The sequence below is a fragment of the Delphinapterus leucas genome, chromosome 18, assembly GCF_059928025.1.
Source record: "Delphinapterus leucas isolate spDelLeu-1000000601 "Yukka" chromosome 18, BTC_Dleu_Yukka2, whole genome shotgun sequence".
Lineage (NCBI taxonomy): Eukaryota > Metazoa > Chordata > Mammalia > Artiodactyla > Monodontidae > Delphinapterus > Delphinapterus leucas.
The window spans coordinates 12,403,530-12,423,130 of record NC_143146.1 but is presented as its reverse complement, the minus strand read 5'-3'; the positions used below and the strand labels follow the sequence as shown (position 1 = coordinate 12,423,130).

The 19,601-nt window shown below is 51.9% G+C and overlaps 1 protein-coding gene across 2 annotated transcripts in view; it reads left to right on the top strand.

Moving 5' to 3' along the window:
* Positions 1-18,332, top strand: part of FARP1 (FERM, ARH/RhoGEF and pleckstrin domain protein 1) — a 289,640-nt gene extending 271,308 nt beyond the window's left edge. For both annotated transcript variants that reach the window (XM_022576900.3, XM_022576901.3), the window contains 10 exons: positions 321-558; positions 3,277-3,407; positions 8,223-8,291; positions 8,550-8,639; positions 9,282-9,364; positions 9,453-9,565; positions 9,964-10,127; positions 14,807-14,914; positions 15,273-15,424; positions 16,907-18,332. In XM_022576900.3, coding sequence (XP_022432608.1) covers positions 321-558; positions 3,277-3,407; positions 8,223-8,291; positions 8,550-8,639; positions 9,282-9,364; positions 9,453-9,565; positions 9,964-10,127; positions 14,807-14,914; positions 15,273-15,424; positions 16,907-16,988 — 1,230 coding nt within the window. In that variant the 3' untranslated portion in view covers positions 16,989-18,332. The remainder of the gene's footprint in view (positions 1-320; positions 559-3,276; positions 3,408-8,222; positions 8,292-8,549; positions 8,640-9,281; positions 9,365-9,452; positions 9,566-9,963; positions 10,128-14,806; positions 14,915-15,272; positions 15,425-16,906) is intronic.
* The last annotated feature ends 1,269 nt before the right edge of the window (positions 18,333-19,601 follow it).

Genomic DNA, 19,601 nt, shown 5'->3' with positions numbered 1-19,601 from the left:
TTCTTTTAAAAGGACATGTATACCTCTGATGTTATATATACATCTCAAATATTTTATAATCCCTGCGTATTTTAAACTGCGCAATGCTTTAATAGAGCGTTTTATTCCATCCTGAGAAGTTAAATAGTGAAATATTAAAAACATGAAATTAAGTAAATGGAATGAAGTAATGAAAGCGAAGGTGATCTCTTTTCAGTGTTAAAATGGGTGGACCATGTGGCTGAGCAGGACTCCGTCCCTCCCCCCTCTTCCCCCTCCCCCCTTCCCCCTTTTGTCTCCCCGGCTCCCTGCCCCACCCGCTCCCGTGTCTCGCCCACCAGCAACTGGCGGCGCATCTGTGGAAGCACAGCGAGGCTCTGGAGGCGCTGGAGACCGGCATCCGGGGCTCCCGGCGGCTGGAGAGCTTGTGCCGAGACTTCGAGCTGCAGAAGGTGTGCTACCTGTCGCTCAACACCTTCCTCCTGCGCCCGCTGCACCGGCTAATGCACTACAAGCAGGTCCTGGAGCGGCTGTGCAAGCACCACCCGCCCAGCCACGCCGACTTCAGGGACTGCCGGGGTGAGTGCTTGGGGGGGCGGGGTGTCTCGGGGATACTGTGTCCCAAGAGGGGCAGATGCGCTTTTTAGGACCTGGTCAAATATTTTCTGTCCCTTTTTGGTCTTTCACGTAAAGAAGGCGGTAGTGATCACCATGGCTTCTCTTTTCCATCCCCTCTTGCATGCATTTTCTCCTTCCATCCTGCCTGGTTTAGTGCACAGAACCCTGGAGAAGCTCCACTTAGAGTCAGCCCCTTACAGGAAGCTTTCCTCTACCTCCATGGTGGAAACTCATCACCTCCCCTTGGATGGGCCACAGAAAACGGCTAGTAATAAATACTGTTCCTCATTGCTGCGGGGCGTTTGTAAGGTCACCCCAATAAGCGTTTCACCTGTGTTAACTCTCAATCTTAACAAGAAGCCTATGAGACCGTTGTGAGCTCATTTTACATATGGGGGCTACTGAGACCAGAGAAGTTAAGGAACCTGCCCAGAGTCACACAGCTGGAAAGTAAAGGACATGTAGCCTAGACCCAGAACCCATGTTCTCGACCATCCTACCCTCCCTACTGGCTCATGATGATATTACTCACTGTTCCTCGCTCAGCACCTGGGCCAGGTACTCTGCCAGGTATCTTTCTTACGCTAACACCTTTAATCCTTTAACAACCCCATGAGAGAACTGTTGTTATCCCATTTTATAGATAAGAATACTGAGGCTCAGAGGGGGTGAAGGACTTGTGAGTGTCACTCAGCTGGCAAAAGAGCAGAGCTGGCATTCCAGACCATGCTTTTCCCACTGGGCCACGCATCGTCTTTTTGAACCTGTGTCCTCTGCCTCGCGTTGCATGTGGTCTGTTACTGTCCACGCTCCCTGGCTTGGACCTGCAGCCCCTTGGGGGCCAGGCCCTGAGGCCTGTTGCTGGGTCCCCTGCACTCTGCAGCCAGTCCATGCACAGAATGCACCCTCCGCAGGTGGCTCTTGACAGATAACATGAATTCGCACACCCGTTAGTATGTCAAGACCAGTGTCTCTTGCCTAAAGTATTATAAACTTAATCTTAGTTTTTAGAAAGACAACCAAAGAAAAGATGTGTCAGAGTAGTTAAGACATTGGCAGTTCACGGAAGGGCAACAGAAATGGCTCAAGGCGTGGTTTTGGCTTGCTTTGGTTGGCAGTCTTTGAAACAGACCATGCTGCCCCCTGCCTTGTGCCTTAGTATATTCTGTTCCTTCTGCTGGGACTCCTTGCCACCACCTCCTGGTCCTTTCCCTGGGACAGTCCTCTTTTAAGGCTTAATCTGTGCCTCACCCTCAAGGCTGGGTGACCCCCCCCATCTGCCTTGTCCTGCCGTATTGGCAGTCCCGCTTGGCTGTGCCTGGATGAGATGACCTAGGGCCCTTCCCAGCTCCCAGGACTCAGACCTGCGTAGATCTCTTACTCGTGAGGGCGAGGGAGAGGGACGTGAGGGCAAGGGAGAGGGATGTCTCTAGTTTTGCACGTGCTATTCTCAGGCCAACTTGCCTAGTTTTGCATTTTACTATTATGCTAAAGAGTCTCCATTGAGAGAAGTCTGTTCTTCACAATTAAATGGCAAAAATGTCTGTTCCCTAGCTGAAAACGTAAGGTGGCATCATTGTAGAAAGACTGGGCAAATCGAGGAATATCTGAACGTAGATTTCCTGAACGTGAGGGATGCGGAGAGCCAAGAGCTGTTCTAGAATGCGTCTGGGGCCAGGCTGCCATCCGTTTTCCTCTTAGAGCTTCTGCACGCCCACCGCACTAAACATTCAGTGCCCGGGAATTGTTTGTTGGACTAAATCGGCTGGTCATGTCTAAAGACAGAGCAAGCTCTGGGTTTGTCACTATGGCTGAGACAAGAAGCATTCTGTGATAAGAAGCCAGGAAGCATTTCGTTTGCATCCCCAGGGAGACAGCCAAAAACAAGGAATGCTTCCTGCCACAGTTGAGGTGCTGGGGGCGGAGGCGGTGTTTACTGTCCTGAAGATCGAAGTTCAGTGGACAAATGTTTCTTGCTTTCCCTTGACAAACAGACCAAAATGCTCAGCTACTATGGATGTGCCTGCCACCCAAACCCGTGCTAACAGGGCACCAGCTCCTTTTCCTTATTGGACGCCCGTCGGTATAGGGGAGATGTGCCCACATTGGGAAATTTAGTTTGCAGCTGTTTTTTACAACCATTTTATAAACACCATAAATGTCTGCAGAAGGAAGAACCAGGGTGTGTTGGAATGTTCATTACCCAAAAGTGTTGCACTACCAGTTAGACCCTTTGCCAGAAAGATCCCTCCTTTGCCCTAGATTTTTCTATGGCTTTTCTGTGCTCTCTTTGCTCTGTTCTTTCCCGGTAACAGGGAAGGGAGGGAAATCTCTGCCGCTGGGACAGAATTCCAGGCACTCTTATTCCCTTGCTGCTGCCCCTTTATGACAACAAGTGATTCTAACTGAAGGACAGCTGTACACCACCAAGCTTGAAGGGGGCATTGATGTTTTCAAGATGGCTTTGGGGAAACTAAAGCAAAGCCAATCGATACATAAAGTAAATCACTCAATTTTTATTATTGAGAATTAGCAGTGTTTTCCCTAGAAGCATGGCTTCGTTATAGTTCAGCTACAGGAGGATATTACCCTGGAGAACTGATCTTAAAGATATTGGGGGAAAAAATGACCCACGTCTGCCATGAATGCTGCAGCTTTTGTGTCCGTCTCCTTCCTTAGCTGCTTTGGCAGAGATCACGGAAATGGTGGCCCAGCTTCACGGTACGATGATCAAGATGGAGAATTTCCAGAAGCTGCATGAACTCAAGAAAGATTTGATTGGCGTTGACAATCTTGTGATTCCAGGAAGGGTAAGCAGCTGTGCTCTCCGTATGCTTTGGAGGTAAAGCCAGCAAGACAACATTTAAATGACTTACATTTGAACCTTTTGAATATGGACACTCCCAAGTTAAAATATCCTCCTTCTGAAGTGGCTTCCTTTCCCCCCGGGGACAATTGGGAAAATGCCTTGAACATTACGGTGTCAATTCAAAAATTCTGTGTTAGAAGGAGATCAGTCAGTCAATCCTTCCACCTCATATGCTGCTTTCTCTCCTTACTGGTTGATCCGTTCATTTACTTTTTCCCCACCTCTGAGTAGATTTGAGATTGCTCATTTTATTTTTTTAAATTTAGGTAAATAAAAGTGGAAGATAAAGAAAAAAAATGTTTTAAGAATTGGGTAAAATGGCGATAGAAAGCAGAGAAAACGCTAGTGCATGAGAGCAGGCAATAAATTCCCATGTAAGAAAAGTATTTTTTTAAAGATGCAATTTACAGGGACTTCCCTGGTGGTCCAGTGGTTAAGGCTGTGCTTTCACTGCAGGGGGCACAGGTTCGATCCCTGGTTGGGGAACTGAGATCCCACATGCCATGTGTTGTGCCCCCCCCCCAAAAAGATGCAATTTGCATAATGTAATTTGAATTTGGAATTAAAATAACATTTTAGCCAGAACATGATTCTGGGAGGGATGCAAGTTCCCTTATGCTATTAACCTTGACTTGCCCATGTGCATGACATGTAGGTCATTCACAATAAAATAGGGCCTCGCTGTCCAAACACTCTCTCTCCACGCCAGTGGGCATTTTAAAAATACAGGGTAGCCTGCCTTTTTCCAATTCTCTTCCTAGGAAGCAGTCATTGACCAGGAATTAATACCAGGCAGTCGCTGTGCCTCGCCACATCTCTCTGTGGGAATTTTTTCCACTAGTCCCCTATCTTGAACCTCATCCAGGTTCAGAAGGGAATTTTAGCCTCTTTGATCAGCCTTAATGTGCAGACAAGTATCCCGTGGGTCAGGGGCTTCTAGTTTTATCTGACAGGTAGCCTCCCTGGAAACTTTAAATCTGTGTAACTCAGAGAAGAAAAGGGAACATCCCTCATCTTTTGGGTATTTGGGTCTTTCTGTTGGGAATCCTAATTACAAAGCTGACCAGAATACCAGTTATAAAATGTTGTCAGAAGAGTTATGTGGTAAATGCTGGGTGGAAATTAAAGCTGGGATTTACTTCAGCTCTGCTGGTGAGAAAATTCTGCCGGGACTCAGTACACAACAATCACGTTTACCCATCCATGCAGAAGCCTTTAAAGCCTTGTGGAATCAATGTAATTTTCTCTTAACTTTGGATGTTATGAAATATTTAGCATATCAAGCTACATGGCAAACAGAGCATTTGTAAGGAACTCATTTTGAGGAATAGTTTCCACGGTGCTATGAAAAGAGCAGTGGATTGGAGTAGGTGGCCCGGGTTCAATTTCTGGCTCCACCAGAATTGGGATGGCTCACTTACTGGAATGTTCCTTCCCTTCTGTAACACGGGGGTCATACCTTCTCTGTCGTAGGTGATACGGATCAAATGAGATTTAATGTGCAAAACCAACACAATAAATACGAATTATCTTCCTCTTCCCCCACCTACACTTACCTGAAGAGACTAAGTTTATGCTTATTATAATGTCATTGAGTACCCAGCACAGCATTGTAGAAGGCACCAGAAGCTTTTCATCAGATACGGGCGCTCTCACCCACCAACTGACCAGGCGATCTGGGCAAGTTCCTTATTCATGTTGCTCCTCAGTTTCCTTATCTGAAAACTGGGGATGAATCTACAGGCTCACATATGCAGCTAATATAAGCACCCAGCACATGTCAGGCTCACACCACGTGCTAAATAAAAGAAGGTCATTATTATTGAGGAAGCTGAGGGGTGCTGGTTCCACACTGCAGACCCACCTTAGCTGCATATTCTTATGTTCATCTGCCTGCTTCTCGGCCACTCACTGTTTCAAAGTCAGCCCTGACTGACATGGGAAGGAGGGATCTAAGAGCCTCAGAGGGGCGAGTTCTAAGATGGGCTGTTCCACACACGGAGGCTAATTGATTCTCTTTTTTTTTTTTTAAGTCTTTATTGAATTTGTTACAATATTACTTCTGTTTTATGTTTTTGGTTTTTTTGGCCATGAGGCATGTGGGATCTTAGCTCCCCGACCAGGGATCGAACCCACACCCCCTGCATTGGAAGGAAAAGTGTTAACCACTGGACCACCAGGGAAGTACCCTGGTTTTTTGTTTGGTTTTGTTTTTTTTTTAATTTTAAATTATCGAATAACCTGTTGAGTGGAAAGAAGGCTCTGACAGATTTATCTACTGGTGGAATTTGAAAAATTGAGATTTAAAGGTGAGCGGCTAATGTTCCAGCTCCCTGCGGTCTAATTCCTCACCCAGCTTTCGGGCATAATCCTGCTGCCCTCCCGCTAGGGTCAGGCTGAGATGAGGTCATGTCCTGGAAGGCAGGATTCCCACCCCGCAACCCCCGCCCCCACCCCGGAGGCAAAAGGCCCCAGCACACTCTGGCCTGAGCCAGGCCCCCAGGGTGTGTTTTCTGTCCCTAAGAGTTCTGTGCCTGAGAGTTCTTCCAGGAGGATAGTAGAGGTTCATTTGAATAAAACTCAGAGGCCTGGATATTGTGAATTTCATTCCAGTAGGAAGCAGCTTGAGCTTAAGGATATTAGGAGCCTTTTCTTTTTCTCCTATTTCATGGTTTCTTTTAAAAATTAAAAAACAGTTCTGGGCAAGAGGCATTTTCCATCTCCAGCCCTGAGACGGTGATCTGAGTCCATAGCCCTTCTGCAGAAGCTCCATCTTCCCCTTCCCACATCCCTAAGATTCGTTAAGAAAACGCACATATAACAGCATCGGATATGCGAGCCGGGAACAGGAGTGACAGCACAGTGGGGTCACCACTCCTCATTCTCTGGTCCCCTTCAGTGATGAGAGCAGCCCCCAAACACCGTTTCTTCATACGGTACCGTTGCTGTCTGATAGCATCCATCCCATGGACCAGCAAGTATTTGTTACGTGTCACTTCGTTGATCTCCAAAATATGTCAGTTAAATCACCAGCAGATGTTGTCTTTGATTTGCATTTCATAAAGGACCAAAGCAAGAGTCAGGCTGTGCAGAGTCTACAGAATGCAAATGAACTGGTTGAGTGCCTGTTCTTGGCTCGTTAGCTACTGAGGTCACAGGAAAACTAGGTAACAAACAGCCCCAATACTTAGTGACTGAAGACAACCTTTTAGTGTATGTCACGGTTTTGTGAGTTGGGAATGGGGCAGGACTCAGCCAGGTGATTCTTCTTTCTGTAGGGCATTGACAGAGGTCCCAGATGGGCTGACCTGGAGGGGCCAAGGCTTACACTTGGCAGACGGCTGGAGGCTGGGACCGTGCACCCGAGAGCCCACGAGGGGCCTCCCCAGCGTGGGTTCAGGGTGGTCTCACTGCTTTATGTGCAGTTAGGGTTCCCAGAGCAAGTGTTCCCAGGGACAAAGCAGAGGCCATGTGTAGTTTTATGACCCGGTCTCAGGTCACACAGCATCACTTCCATACTCTATTTGTCAAATTGATCACCAGTCTACCCACATCCAAGGGAAGGGGGACAGAGACCAGCCTCTGTGGGAAGAATGTCAAAGAACTTGCAGCTGTGTTTTAAAAGCAGCCCTGTGGACACATAGTTTGGCGGTTCCTTAATAAGTTAACCATAGAATTTCCTCATGACCCAGCAATCCCACTCCTGGCTCTATACCCAGAAGAACTGAAAATAGGTGTTCAAACAAAAACTTGAACATGCATGTCCACAGCAGCACTGTTCAGAGTAGCCAGAAGGGGAAGCAACTCAAATACCCATCAACAGCCTAAGTGGGTAAACAAAGTGCGCCCCATCCATGTGGAGAAATATTCAGCCCCAGAGAGGAACGAATTTCTGACACGGGCCACAGCATGGACGAACCTTGAAAACATTGTGCCAAGTGAAATAGGCCAGACACAAAAAGCTACATATTACATGTTGGACTTACATGAAATAGGCAAATCCATAGAGACAGAAAACAGATTGGTGGTTGCCAGGTGCTAGGGGAGGCGGAAACGGGGAGTGAGAAATGGGGACTGACTGCTTAATGGTTTGGGTGATGGAAAGTTCTGGACCTAGATGGTATTGATGGGTGCACTAAAGGTCATGCAGGGTAAGTTTTATGTGTATTTTACCACAATTTTTTAAATGATAGTTTTGTGGAGGGTTTCTGAAGTGCCCCTGAATCGTCTGTGCCCTCAGAAGTTTACAGTCGGGAGGGAGAGTTCCTTTCTGGCTCTTTCATCCTAGAACACAGTTACTAGTTTTTGAGAACCAGATTTTAAGTCGTGGAGAAGATTCCTCTATGCACAGTTCTCTCCTATGGCGTATCTGTCTTTCCCGGTCCCCGGCTGCCACTTTGTATCCATCCAGAGGCCTTGTCCCCTCCTCGCAGCCGGAAGCCCTGAGGGCCCGGGGGTTAAGTGTAGAGTTATAGGTCCGGGTGTGAACCTGCGCACCGCACGGGCCAGCGGAGCTCCGACCACCAGCTGCTTCTCTGGTGGAGGAGCCAAAGCTAGCCCTTGCCTTGCAGGTTGCTCAGAAGGAAAGGAGCTTAGAGGCGGCACAGCACAGCGTTCGGTAAATAGGAGCTATGACGGGTACGGTTTTTAGCGTGAAAGGGACCACGATGGGCGGAAGCATCTCACATCGCGTTGAGTCTGCGCTGACGCGGCTTTGCAGGCTCCGAGCCAGCTCGTGGGTGTGTTTTCTCTGCAGGAATTCATTCGCCTGGGCAGCCTCAGCAAGCTCTCCGGGAAGGGGCTCCAGCAGCGCATGTTCTTCCTGGTAAGTGGTGAGAGCTGTTCGTTCAAGGTTGATCAGTGACTTGTGAGCCCATGGAACCAGCAAGGGTCACGGCGCTGGGCCTTGGCCACCCCAGAGGGGGTACCTACCTGGGAGACAGGAGGAGCAGCCAGAGCTGAGCAGACTGGAGGTGTTGAGATCCACGAATTGTCCTGTCGGACTCTGAAAACGTAGTTTCTGTACTTGTTGGTTTCAAACGGAGCCCATTCGTCTCAGCCGCGCTTGTCCTTGTTCTTCTAGTTCAACGACGTCTTGCTCTACACGAGCAGGGGGCTGACGGCCTCGAATCAGTTTAAAGTTCACGGGCAGCTCCCGCTCTACGGCATGACGGTGAGTATGCGCCGTGGGCATGGGATGGGGACCTCTGCCTCTGGGCTGCCTGCGGGGTGCAGGAGCCAGTGACAGGGGGAGGGGCTTGATAAGGAAGTGAGAGCATCACAGGCGCTGTGAAAAACCTGGGCCTTGTTAGGGCTCCCCTAGAGGGGCCCCGGGACCTCACTCCCTGTCCTGCACCTGGGATGCGCGGCTATGTACCTTCCGGCATCAAGTGCAGAGGCAAGCTGCCGTGCCTACGTGGTGTGAACTTGCCTTTCACTGCCCGGTGCCTGGCCCCGGGGCCCTGAGAGGCCAGCCTCACCGTCCACGTGGAGTGAAGACCAGGAAGCAGCCTTTCTCCGGAGATGTCCAGTGGACGGGTGTCTGTATTCTGTGATCCTTGGTGGGCAGAGGCAGACACGGCGCCAGTGTGCACCAGTGTGGCTTATCCCCACACTCTCCTCAGTGGTCGGGTAGAGGGAGGTTTATGGCTCTGACGGAAAAAATATAATGCATTTTGACCTTGCTTTCACCCTCCTGATGGGGACTTTTTTGGACTTGGTTCCGCTGAACTGTAGTCAGTTCGGTGAACGTTTGAAAATGCACTGAGTATCCCAACCCCTGCTCGGCAGTAACTTATGAACACTCGCCCCACAGATGGAGGAAAGTGAGGACGAGTGGGGCGTGCCCCACTGCCTCACCCTGCGGGGCCAGCGCCAGTCCATCGTCGTGGCTGCCAGGTAACGCGGGAAGCCTGACCTTTGACCTCGGTACCCCTTCTCCCCACCGTGGCCTGGAAATACCTGACGTCCATCTGTCCTCCTCCAGTTCTCGGTCCGAGATGGAAAAGTGGGTGGAGGACATACAGATGGCCATTGACTTGGCCGAGAAAAGCAGCGGCCCCGCCCCCGAGTTCCTGGCCAGCAGCCCTCCTGACAGCAGTAAGCATTGCACTGAAAATTGCCTTACCGATGCGCCCCATAGCCACAGTCTACGTTTGTGTTTTAAGCTAAAAATCAAGGAACTTTTTATAAAAGTTAAACAAACAAAACCCCTTAAAAGAGAATGAGCGAGCGGAGAAATCGCATCTTTTCTGGGCCAGCACTGCCGCTTGTCAGCCTCTGGGGGGCGAGGGGCAGGGAGAAAACTGTTGGGGGCTCCCTGGCAGAGGGACTGGTGGGACGTCCCTGGCCAAGCCCTCGCTGCCAGTGTGACTTCCTGCTCGGTGGGTGTCCGGGACCCCCAGCCTTCCCATCCCATTCGGCTCCTGGGCGGGGGGCGGGACAGGGGCCCTCCTGGCGAGCAGAGAGGAAAGCGCCGCCTCTTGCTGCCCCTGCAGAGTCCCCGGAGGAGGCAGCGGGCGACCAGGAGTCGGAGGACGACCTCAGCGCCTCGCGCACCTCGTTGGAGCGCCAGGCCCCGCACCGCGGCAACACCATGGTGCACGTGTGCTGGCACCGCAACACCAGCGTCTCCATGGTGGACTTCAGCGTGGCCGTGGAGGTAGGGCAGGCGGCGGGGGGTCAGGCCACGGGCACTGGCCTTCTGAGCATGCGCGCTCTGTGGGCCGGCAGGTGCACCGGCCTTGGCGTCTGTCCGTTCCCAGGCCGCCTGTGCAGTGATGGTTTCCTTTTGTTTTCTGGACCGTGCCCTCTGCTCTCGCGGAGTTAGCCACAGGGCGGGGACTGTGCGTGCCTTTATTCGTGTGTCCGCGCCGAGAGGTCCGGATGGGCCGCGCAGGCGCCGTTCTTGCTGCGCCCTGGAGCAGGCCCCGGAATCGGGTGCGGGGAGGCGGTATGGTTGGAAAGCCGGTGCCAGCCAGGGCCACAGCAGGTAGGTGTATTTCATGGAAGAACCTGCAAGAAGCCGGCTCTCGGAGCGTCCCGAAGATCTGGCTTTGGGGATGGGGGCTCTCCCCGTATTGCGACCGTGAACTTTCTAGAACTCTCCAAACCTCATTCCCTAAGCGTCCTCCAGTCCAGGTCCATAATCCCTAACCTTTCAGAAAATGCGAAGCCCAGAAAGCTCTAAAACCGTGAAGTTCTCTTCATACCCCATTGGCAGCAGAAGCTGAACTGACCAGTCAGGAGGCTGTTTATTGGTTTTGCGAGCACGTCCTGTTTTATACTACAGAATCGCTGTGTTTGATTCTGGGCTACAACCCCAGACCCCACTGCCTGGGGTGCCATAGAGGACAGGCACTGGATTATCTTTCTAAAATCTGACAAATTCTGAATTCCTAAGTGTGCCTGGCCCGAAAATGTCACATAGGAGATTGTGAGCCACGAACAGCGGTTCGTTTGCTTTCGGAACCAACAGTGTGTTGGTTCAAATGAGCCGAACATTTCTTGATGGGTAGGCCATAGGGGTTCTCTGAGATTGTTTTCTGGAACTGAGCTTCACAGTTCCACAGAACTGTGTTTGTTGAGTTTCCCTGCTACAGCTAATGTTCTAAAACCCATGCTTCCTCGTCAAGACATCCTCATCCTCGGGGCTGTCCCAGCGTGTGGAGCTCCCCGACTGTGCGTGGCCTTCCGTCTCCTGCATCCGCCCCACGGCGGGGCGGGGGGGGGGGGGGCCTTTCTCTTCCCGAGGTTCTCACTGCACTCCTCCTTCTTCCCATCACATTTCCACTGCATCTGTCGGCGAAGCTTGCCAACCGGAGATTTCTTCCAGGGAACAGGGATCTTTCCAGCAAGGAGGGGGCAGTGGCCATCTGGAGGCAAAAAATACCTGATGACATCTCTTCTGTCCAGGCGAGGCCAGGGGAAGGGCGGGGCCGTGCGGGAGAAGTCCTCTTTGCTTCGCTTTATTATACTCACCTTTGCGATGTGTAGTCAGGGCTGTGGAGGTGTGGGAATTTGGTAGGCACGAACCTTCCTCCTTAACCCTGGAGGCAGGCAGGCCATTCAAGAATGCGGCCCAGACACAGCTCCTCGAGCCCAGCTTTTCAGGGTGATAGCCTGCACTGGTGCTGTGTGTGTCAGTCAGCCGAGTGGTCAGCACGCTGCGGCCTCAGACCAAACCCTGCCTGCCCCCTGCTTGGTTACAGCCCCTCAGCGAAGACCAGGGTTTTCCGTTTTTGAGTGGTTACTACAACTATCTTTGATTTTGTCCCTTGGCCCAAAAAGCCTAAAATAGTATTTGGCCCTTTGAGGAAAGGTTTGCTGAACGTTGTAGCCCATGCGAGCGAGCCCTGAGCCAGTGTGGTTTTAAGGTGGCCGTGATGCAGCTTGGATGCTCGTGGAACTGGCACGTCTGTCGCTCTGTAAATGTCCCTTCCTTGCCCGATCCCCCTTCCCCAAGGCGTGTGGCTTCAGTCTGGTGTCCGTGGTGGGCTCCTGTGGGTGCCGCATGCCCCTGGATGACCGGAGTTGGGGGAAGGGGGACGAGGGAGTGGCTCCTTCCTTCTTGACGTGCTGCTTCCTTACCGTCCCCGGCACCAGATTCTCTCTTCTAGGGCTCGTGCAGGTAGAAGTGAGTGAGGGGGATGTTTGGGGGCAGCGTAAAATTGAGCTGGCCTCCGTAGAAAGTCTGGGGGCACCGTCGACGTCGGGGTGCTGACGCTAGGATGGCCAGTGTGAAGCCTCGCGTAGGCCATAGGGCCAGCGGAGGGTTCAGAGGTGAAACCATCAAAGTTGTGTTGTAGGACTGGAGTTGGGAGGCGGTGGGGGCTGGGGAGTGAGGAGGGTGTCACTCAGCCGTCTGCACACAGGTGAGGACCAGGGGGATGGGGGGAACATAACTAGGGGTGGGGACCCTCATTTCCTGTGGCTGCCGCAACACATCTGAAGCCGCTTAACAACAGAAATGTGTCCTCTCACAGTGCTGGAGGCCTTAAGTCCACGATCAAGGTGTCAGCAGGGTCGGCTCCTTCTGGCGGCCCTGGTCCAGGTCTCTCTCCTGGCTTCTGGTGGTTGCCAGCCACCCTCGGTGTTCTCTTGGCTCCAGTGTCCGCCTCTGTCTCACTTGGGGGTCTCCCTGTGTATCTGTTAAAAAGTCCTCTTCCTATGAGGACACCAGGCATTGGGGTTAGGACCCACCGTACTCCAGTAGGACCTTATCTTGATTGTATCTGCAACGACCCTATTACGGTCATCTTCACAGGTACTGGGCCTTTGGGCATGAACATCTTCTGGGGGGGACACGAATCAGTCCACAACAGGGATGGAGCAGTTGGGAGCAAAGAGGCCTTCCTCCAGTCTGGGAAAGGCAGGGAATGGGCCTCAGCCGGTGCCAGATTGGGAATGTTGACCTCTCCCGTAAAGGCAGCACACAGAGACTGGTCCGGGTTGGAGACAGACCCAAAGGTCATTTGCATAGACAAAAGGCTCAGGCTCTTGAGAGCAGCTTAGGGGCCATGTGACCTGAGTAGGAGGACTTGAAGTGTGTATGGGAGCGAAGCCAAGGGAGCGAGAGTTTCGGTGGGGTTGGCAACTTTGGAGGGCACGGGGGCAATAGGGAGCAAGGAGAGACCAGTAGATACAATTACTAAGAAGCATCTCATCTGTTAAGCTGGCAAAGCTAGAAGGACTTACTCAGAACGAATACCCTGGCATGTTCCAGGAGGAGTCAAGGCTGCTGGCAGAAGGTAAGTGTGTTCTCATGACCCTGCCTTGGAAAAAACACTGGCCTGGAACCTGGATCATCAATGAAGTGTGTAAACCACACTGTGGGTTGGACTGGCTATCGTTCCAAAGGTAAACGCATCTAAGAGAAAGGTTTTTTGGGGGCTCTGTCTGGAGGAATTTGATTTCAGTATAAAAATAAGGAAAGGAAAATGTGCTACTCTCCTTCCTCCAGAGTGAGACTTGCATGTAATCATGTGTGCTACCGCACAAGCATCAAATCCCCACTCTGGTTGGTTGCCACCATCACCTGCTGGAACCCACAGTTCCCCTTTTCTCGTGCCTTTCGCCAGTGGGTAAGTGGCAGCCAGAAGGAGTGATGGCACACTGTCTGCGGTGGCCGCAGGGACAGCTCTGCTTCCTGTGTTCTCTCGGCCTAACACACCGTCAGACTGCAAGCGACTCGCAGCCAGAGCCATTTAAACTCTTCTCACAGGCACCTTACTTAAGGATGCCTCTTGGATTAAATATAGGTTACTGGAAAAGCCCCAAAGGGATGGAATGAAGTAGTCTGCAGGTGTGTGTATATGTATATTTTATTGTGGTGCGTTTGCCCGTTTCACCCCTCTGAAGTGAATGATTTAGTGGCAGTGATTATATTCACCATCCATTTCTCTCTTCGTCAAGGCTTCCTGGCGATGAGCTGCTGTCTTGTCAGGGACACGGATGAGGCTTCTTAGGGTCCTCTGAGAGGTGACACAGGGGCTTTGGAGAGAAGGCAAGGATGCACAGGCTCTGCTCTTGGCGTCCCCCCTTGGCTGCCTGTGATTTCACGGTGGTGCTCTGTGCTGGCAGCTCCTGCGGGCCTCAGGAGACCATGGAGCTCCGGAGTTAAACCAGGACACCCGGAATGCCTGTTCCCACCAGCGTAGGATGGGGCTGGAGGCTCTGCGCTGAAATCCAGCGTTGCAGCCAGGGCCACCAGGTGGCAGGCAGGAGCTGCTGGCTGGCGCTGGGCTCCTGCCGGCTTAAGAGTTGAGGGTGATGGATCCTTTCCCACGGATGCCCTAACGAGCACCACCCGCTGGGCAGATCTGTCTCACCATCCTGGAGGTCACAGGTCCAGAAATCAATGTGGCAAGAGGGCCACGCTCCCTCTAAACCTATGTGGGAGGAGGCTGCCTTGCCTCTGCCGGCTGCTGTGGGTTGCTGACCAGCCTTGGTGTTCTTTGGCTTGTAGACACATCACTCGAGCCTGCCTGTTGTCACAGGGGCTGCCCTGTGTCTGTCTCCTTTTTAGAGGAATGTCAGCCGTAGTGGATACGGGCCTCTACTTCAGGACGATCTCCTTAATTCTACATCCGATGACCCTATTTCCAAATAAGGTCACATTCTGAGATACTGGGGGGGGGGAGGGGGTTAGGATTTCCAGATACATTTGGGGGACAGAATTCAGCCCATACCAGGTGACAGGAAAATTAAACCAGGCTCACGCAGTCCCCCTCCCAGAGCGAAAGGCTGTTTTCTTAAGTCACCCCCAGGAAGCCTGCTCACAGACGCACGGCCCTGCCGGCGGGCCCCACCGGGCTCCTTACGGGCTGACTTGTCTTGTAGAATCAGCTGTCTGGGAACCTGCTGAGGAAATTCAAGAACAGCAATGGGTGGCAGAAGCTGTGGGTGGTCTTCACCAACTTCTGCCTCTTCTTCTACAAGTCGCACCAGGTATGTGCCCGGGGGGCGGCTGGGGAGGAGCCTGAAGGACCCTCCCTCCTCAGGGAGCAGGCAGCTTTCCTCCGGAAGGATGAACAGCTTGACCCCTGAGCCACCCAGGTGTCGCAGGGGGGCCCACAGCAGGCTGGGCAAGGCCACGGCCCTCAGAGACCCCACAGCTCTAAGCGAAGGCTGCTGTTATCCACTTGCCCAAGGGCTGCACGTCTGCTGGTTGGATGAGGGGAGGGGGGCGCGGGTGATGTCACCGGTGGCCGACGCGACGCATCCGGGCCTGGACCTCAGTCCAGACCAGCTGCTGCGGGCAGGTGCCAAACCTGTGGCTGCTCCCACCTTCCGTGCCCCCTTCCAGGACAGTCACCCCCTCGCCAGCCTGCCTCTGCTTGGGTACTCGCTCACCATTCCCTCGGAGTCCGAAGACCTCCACAAGGACTACGTGTTCAAGCTGCATTTCAAGTCCCACGTGTACTACTTCAGGGCTGAAAGCGAATACACGTTTGAAAGGTAAAAGTCCCCCTCCACAGGGCACCTGCAGAGAAAGGACACCCTTCCGAGCAGCGCGCTTCCTCCCATAAGGCCTCATAGCGGCAGCTACTTCCTGCCTGGGCACTGACCCCCTTCCAGAAGGGGCTTCTTGTTCTCACCCTGCTACCTGCTTAAAATGAAAGTGCTTCGTAAGACCTGGGCTCTGCGTGCCCAATGCGAGTACACGTCTGTTTTCACAGGAGCAAGTGGAACCGTGACTTTCCCTGGGACACATCAGCCCAAAACCTGTACGCTAGTTCACACCACGCGGGGTACACTTTTCCATCTCTAACTTGTGTTTTTCCAGTCGATGGCTACAGTAGTTGCTTCATCCCGTGGCCAAAAGGCTAAGTAAGCTTCAAGTCAAAAGACCACGTAAGGAAGGAAAAAAAAAAAAAATCCTAGTGCCTCTTAGGGTTAGTTACCTTACCAATGAGACTGGCTCCGTGGTGTGAAGACCCAGGGCAGTGGTCTTCCTTTAGCCAAGAAGTGAAGGAGCCAGGCTCTCCCTGTGGCCACATTCAAGTACAAATCCCGGGCCTCGCATCCTGGGGCAGGCTCTGAAAGCAGTGTCACTGCCGAACCACCACCTGGGCGAGGGGTGGTCCTTGGGCACCAGACCAGACAGGGCAGCTGCTGCCACCCCCCTGAGGGAGAAACTCCTCCTGAAAACCCACGAGGGTTTCCGATCAATGGGCCAGTCATCCGTGCACAAACTCACTCACGTAAAGTTAGTTCACGGGAAACAGCACAGTGGTTTAAGACCAGGGTCGAAGCCGCCGTTGACACCCACCCCAGAGCAGCAGGGCCCTAAGCTACACTGGTTAAGCTACACTGGTTGAAAAGGGAGCCCAGGGGGTAGCACTCCTCAGATTTGATCCTGGACTGGAAAACTGAGATGCCGTCACTGCTGTGGAAGGGAGAACGTAGTCCTGGGATTAGGGATTTCTAAAGCCCTCTAAGCTCCACAAAGGCGGGAAGCTGGGCCACCCCAGGTCTCCTCCCCCTGGCACTCCTGACGTGGTACACCAGATGACGCTTTGTTGTTGAAGGCGGGGGACACTCAGCAGCAGCCTGGGCCCCTCTGCTTCTAGACCACAAACAGCCCCGTGTCTAGGATAGGCCGCACCCCACTGTCCTGAGAAAGACTGGCAGTGTGCACTGCAGCCCCACGTCGGGCGCGTCTGCAGAATGAGCATGCCCCGGTCAGTGGTCCTCAGGAGTACCTGGAGGAGGCCTTAACCCCGCTTTCCTTTACCTTTACCTGGAAGCTAGGAGCTCATGTGAGATCTCTCCTGCTACAAAAGCAGATTCTACGCCAGGCAGTATTAGGTCACACTGGGGCTTTGTAAGTAACGACCGCCAGGGGTCATGAAGCTGTAACAAACAAGAAAAGCAGATTTCAGAGACACGGGCTGATAAAAAGTGGCCCCTGACGGTTATTTTACTTTCTTGTCCTAGATGGATGGAGGTGATCCGAAGTGCCACCAGTTCAGCCTCCCGTGCCCACGTTCTGAGTCACAAAGAATCTCACGTGTATTGATGGCAGGACGGGACACATGTGTTGATTGTTTCAGCAGTGGCGACTTTCCCGGAAGACATTTTCTTTCTTCTGTATTAATGAAGCCTAGTAAAATTAACACCTGTCTGTCTGGAAAACAAAATAATACATGGTTTCACAGCGACTCTCATCTGTCTCCACAGAACCATTTTAAACCTTGTCTTCGCAGCTGTTAATTTCTCATCGGAACTGGACCGCACCCCTGCCTTCAACGCGGGTGGCGTCTCGGCCGTCATGCCCTCGGTGGGCTGTCTTCAGCTTGTGCCAGTATTAAAACATTGTCACGGATAGAGTGCCGAATGACATTTTTTCCCTCCGCAACTGCACCTTAAAGTCAGTACTAACACATCCATGCAACCAAAAGACAGGGCAAGGGCTCTTTTTTTTAAAAAGATGATTGATAAACTTACGATTTTGATTTCTAGGCTGCTGTATTTTACAAAATGGATTTTCCATTGTTTGTCTGCGATACACTTGGCAGTCTTAAGCAAATGAGATCATTTTCAGATTTTTTTTCTCTTTCTACTTTTATAATGATAGAAAATTAGTAGGATTTACTTTTTTGATAAATGGGCAGTTTGCAGCATCCTGGGTTCCACTGGGGGCTGCAGGCTCCAGTGAACCGCTGGGTCCCAGACCTACTTCTTGGCACAAGTTGACCAAATTGTTTAAGCAGTGACCATTTACAAAGCATAGCGGGTTGTTTTCTGTTAAGAGAAGCGGAAATCCAGTGCGCTCTCTGGACTGTCGGTGTACTGAGTGGCGTATCCGATGGGAGGGTAGTAAGCTGTGGTGTTTTGCTGTATGTTTCACAAGCATGAGAACCTGTATGGCAGTGACCAGGGCCATCTGTGCTGTGTTACGTTGTGGAGCGTGTCTGAGCTTCTCGTGGATGCAGGAGCTCTGAGTCACAGTGCGTAGTCCCCTGGCTCCTGTGATCATACCTGTATCCTACTGCAACTACACACTGAATAGTGGTATATATATCGTGCCTGTCTTCACAAACCATTCTTTTCTCCTTTTTATACTCACCACCCCCGCCCCCCCCCACCCCCCGCCAAACTACCCCCCGGCCTGGGGTATGGACATATGACATTGCACATCCTTGACAGTCGGACAACACAGGGAACAGGGTTCCAGTAACTGCTGGGGCCCACAGGTCAAAATCCGTTCGCCTCTTCTCCATGGGGATCGAGTGGCTGCTAGTTCCTTGGTATTGTTAAGCCCTTTCCTGATGCCGCCCCCAGAGGGGGCGACCCATCCAACACGGTTCCCTTCCAGTGCCCCACACCACAGCTAGGGGCCCTCAGCTGAGACACCCAGGACCACCCCGACTGGGGGGCTGTGACCGGCGTACGTGGAAACATACAAATGGACAATGAGTAGCTCGAGATGTGTGTGAATCACTTGCCTTACGGTCTGTACAGACGGTTTTAAGTACTAACAAAAGGGAATAAAAATACCTCATGCCACAATCCAGCATCCTGAAGTTTTAAGGCAAAACCACCAACCTCGTCTCTTGTCTTTGACTGAATCTCAGGTGGGTCGGGGAGTCAGCTGGTCACCGTGGGGTGGGGTGAATGAGCTGCTGAGTCTGTTCTCTTAAGACAAACAACATATTTTGATACGTATGTGATTATTTTCTCTGCTGCTTCCAATGTGGGACCGGGAAAGCAGAACATTTCCGGAAGACTGACCATCAGAGGTGCTAGAAGACAAAGGGGTTGAGGGCAAGGTGGGCAGGGAGGGGACTGGGAAGCCTTTGACCCCAGTCCCTGGGCTGCTGAGATGGCGGAATCATGAGCTTCTCTCCCTCCAAAAGTCACACCTGTCACTCACCTCTACAAGGCTTGGAGACAAAGCGTGGTCTCCTAATTCAGTCCTCTGCTCCCAGCTATGATTCACACCTGTGTCCCCCGTGACTTCAAAGAAAACCTAAGTGCAAGTCATGTAGGCGATTCAGACCACGCCCAAGCTGCTGGAAACAGATGGGAGCTTCAGAGACACCCGCTATCTCAGTCCTTTCTGGCTGCTGTAGCAAACATACCATCAACTGGGTGTCTTATAAACAAATATCCTTCTTACAGTTTGGAGGCTGGAAGTCCAAGATCAAGGTCCCGGCAGATGCAGTATCTGGTGAGGGCCCACTTCCTGGCTCACAGATGGCCATCCTCTCGCTGTGTCCTCACATGGTGGAAGGGGTGAGGGATCGCTGTGGACTCAGGGCACTAATCCCAGTCCTGAGGGCTCCACCCTCATTACCTAATCATCCCCAAAGGCTCCCCCCTCCTAATGCCATCACACTGGGGCTCAGGATCTCAACATATAAATTCAGAGGGTGCGGGGGACACAAACGTCGTCTAGTCCCCCTCTACACACAAGGCACAATTATAAAAAGAATCATTTCTGTGAACTTTATTGACCCTCGCATGATACAGACCCTGTGCTTAAGAACACACCTTGCAGCACTCTTCCGTTATTGCCATATTTTATAGGAGAAATACACAAGCCACGTCTAAGGAGGAAGATCTAAAAATGCTCATAGACAGACCTATGTTTTGCCAAAAGAAAGGTACAAAACGCTGCATTCAAACT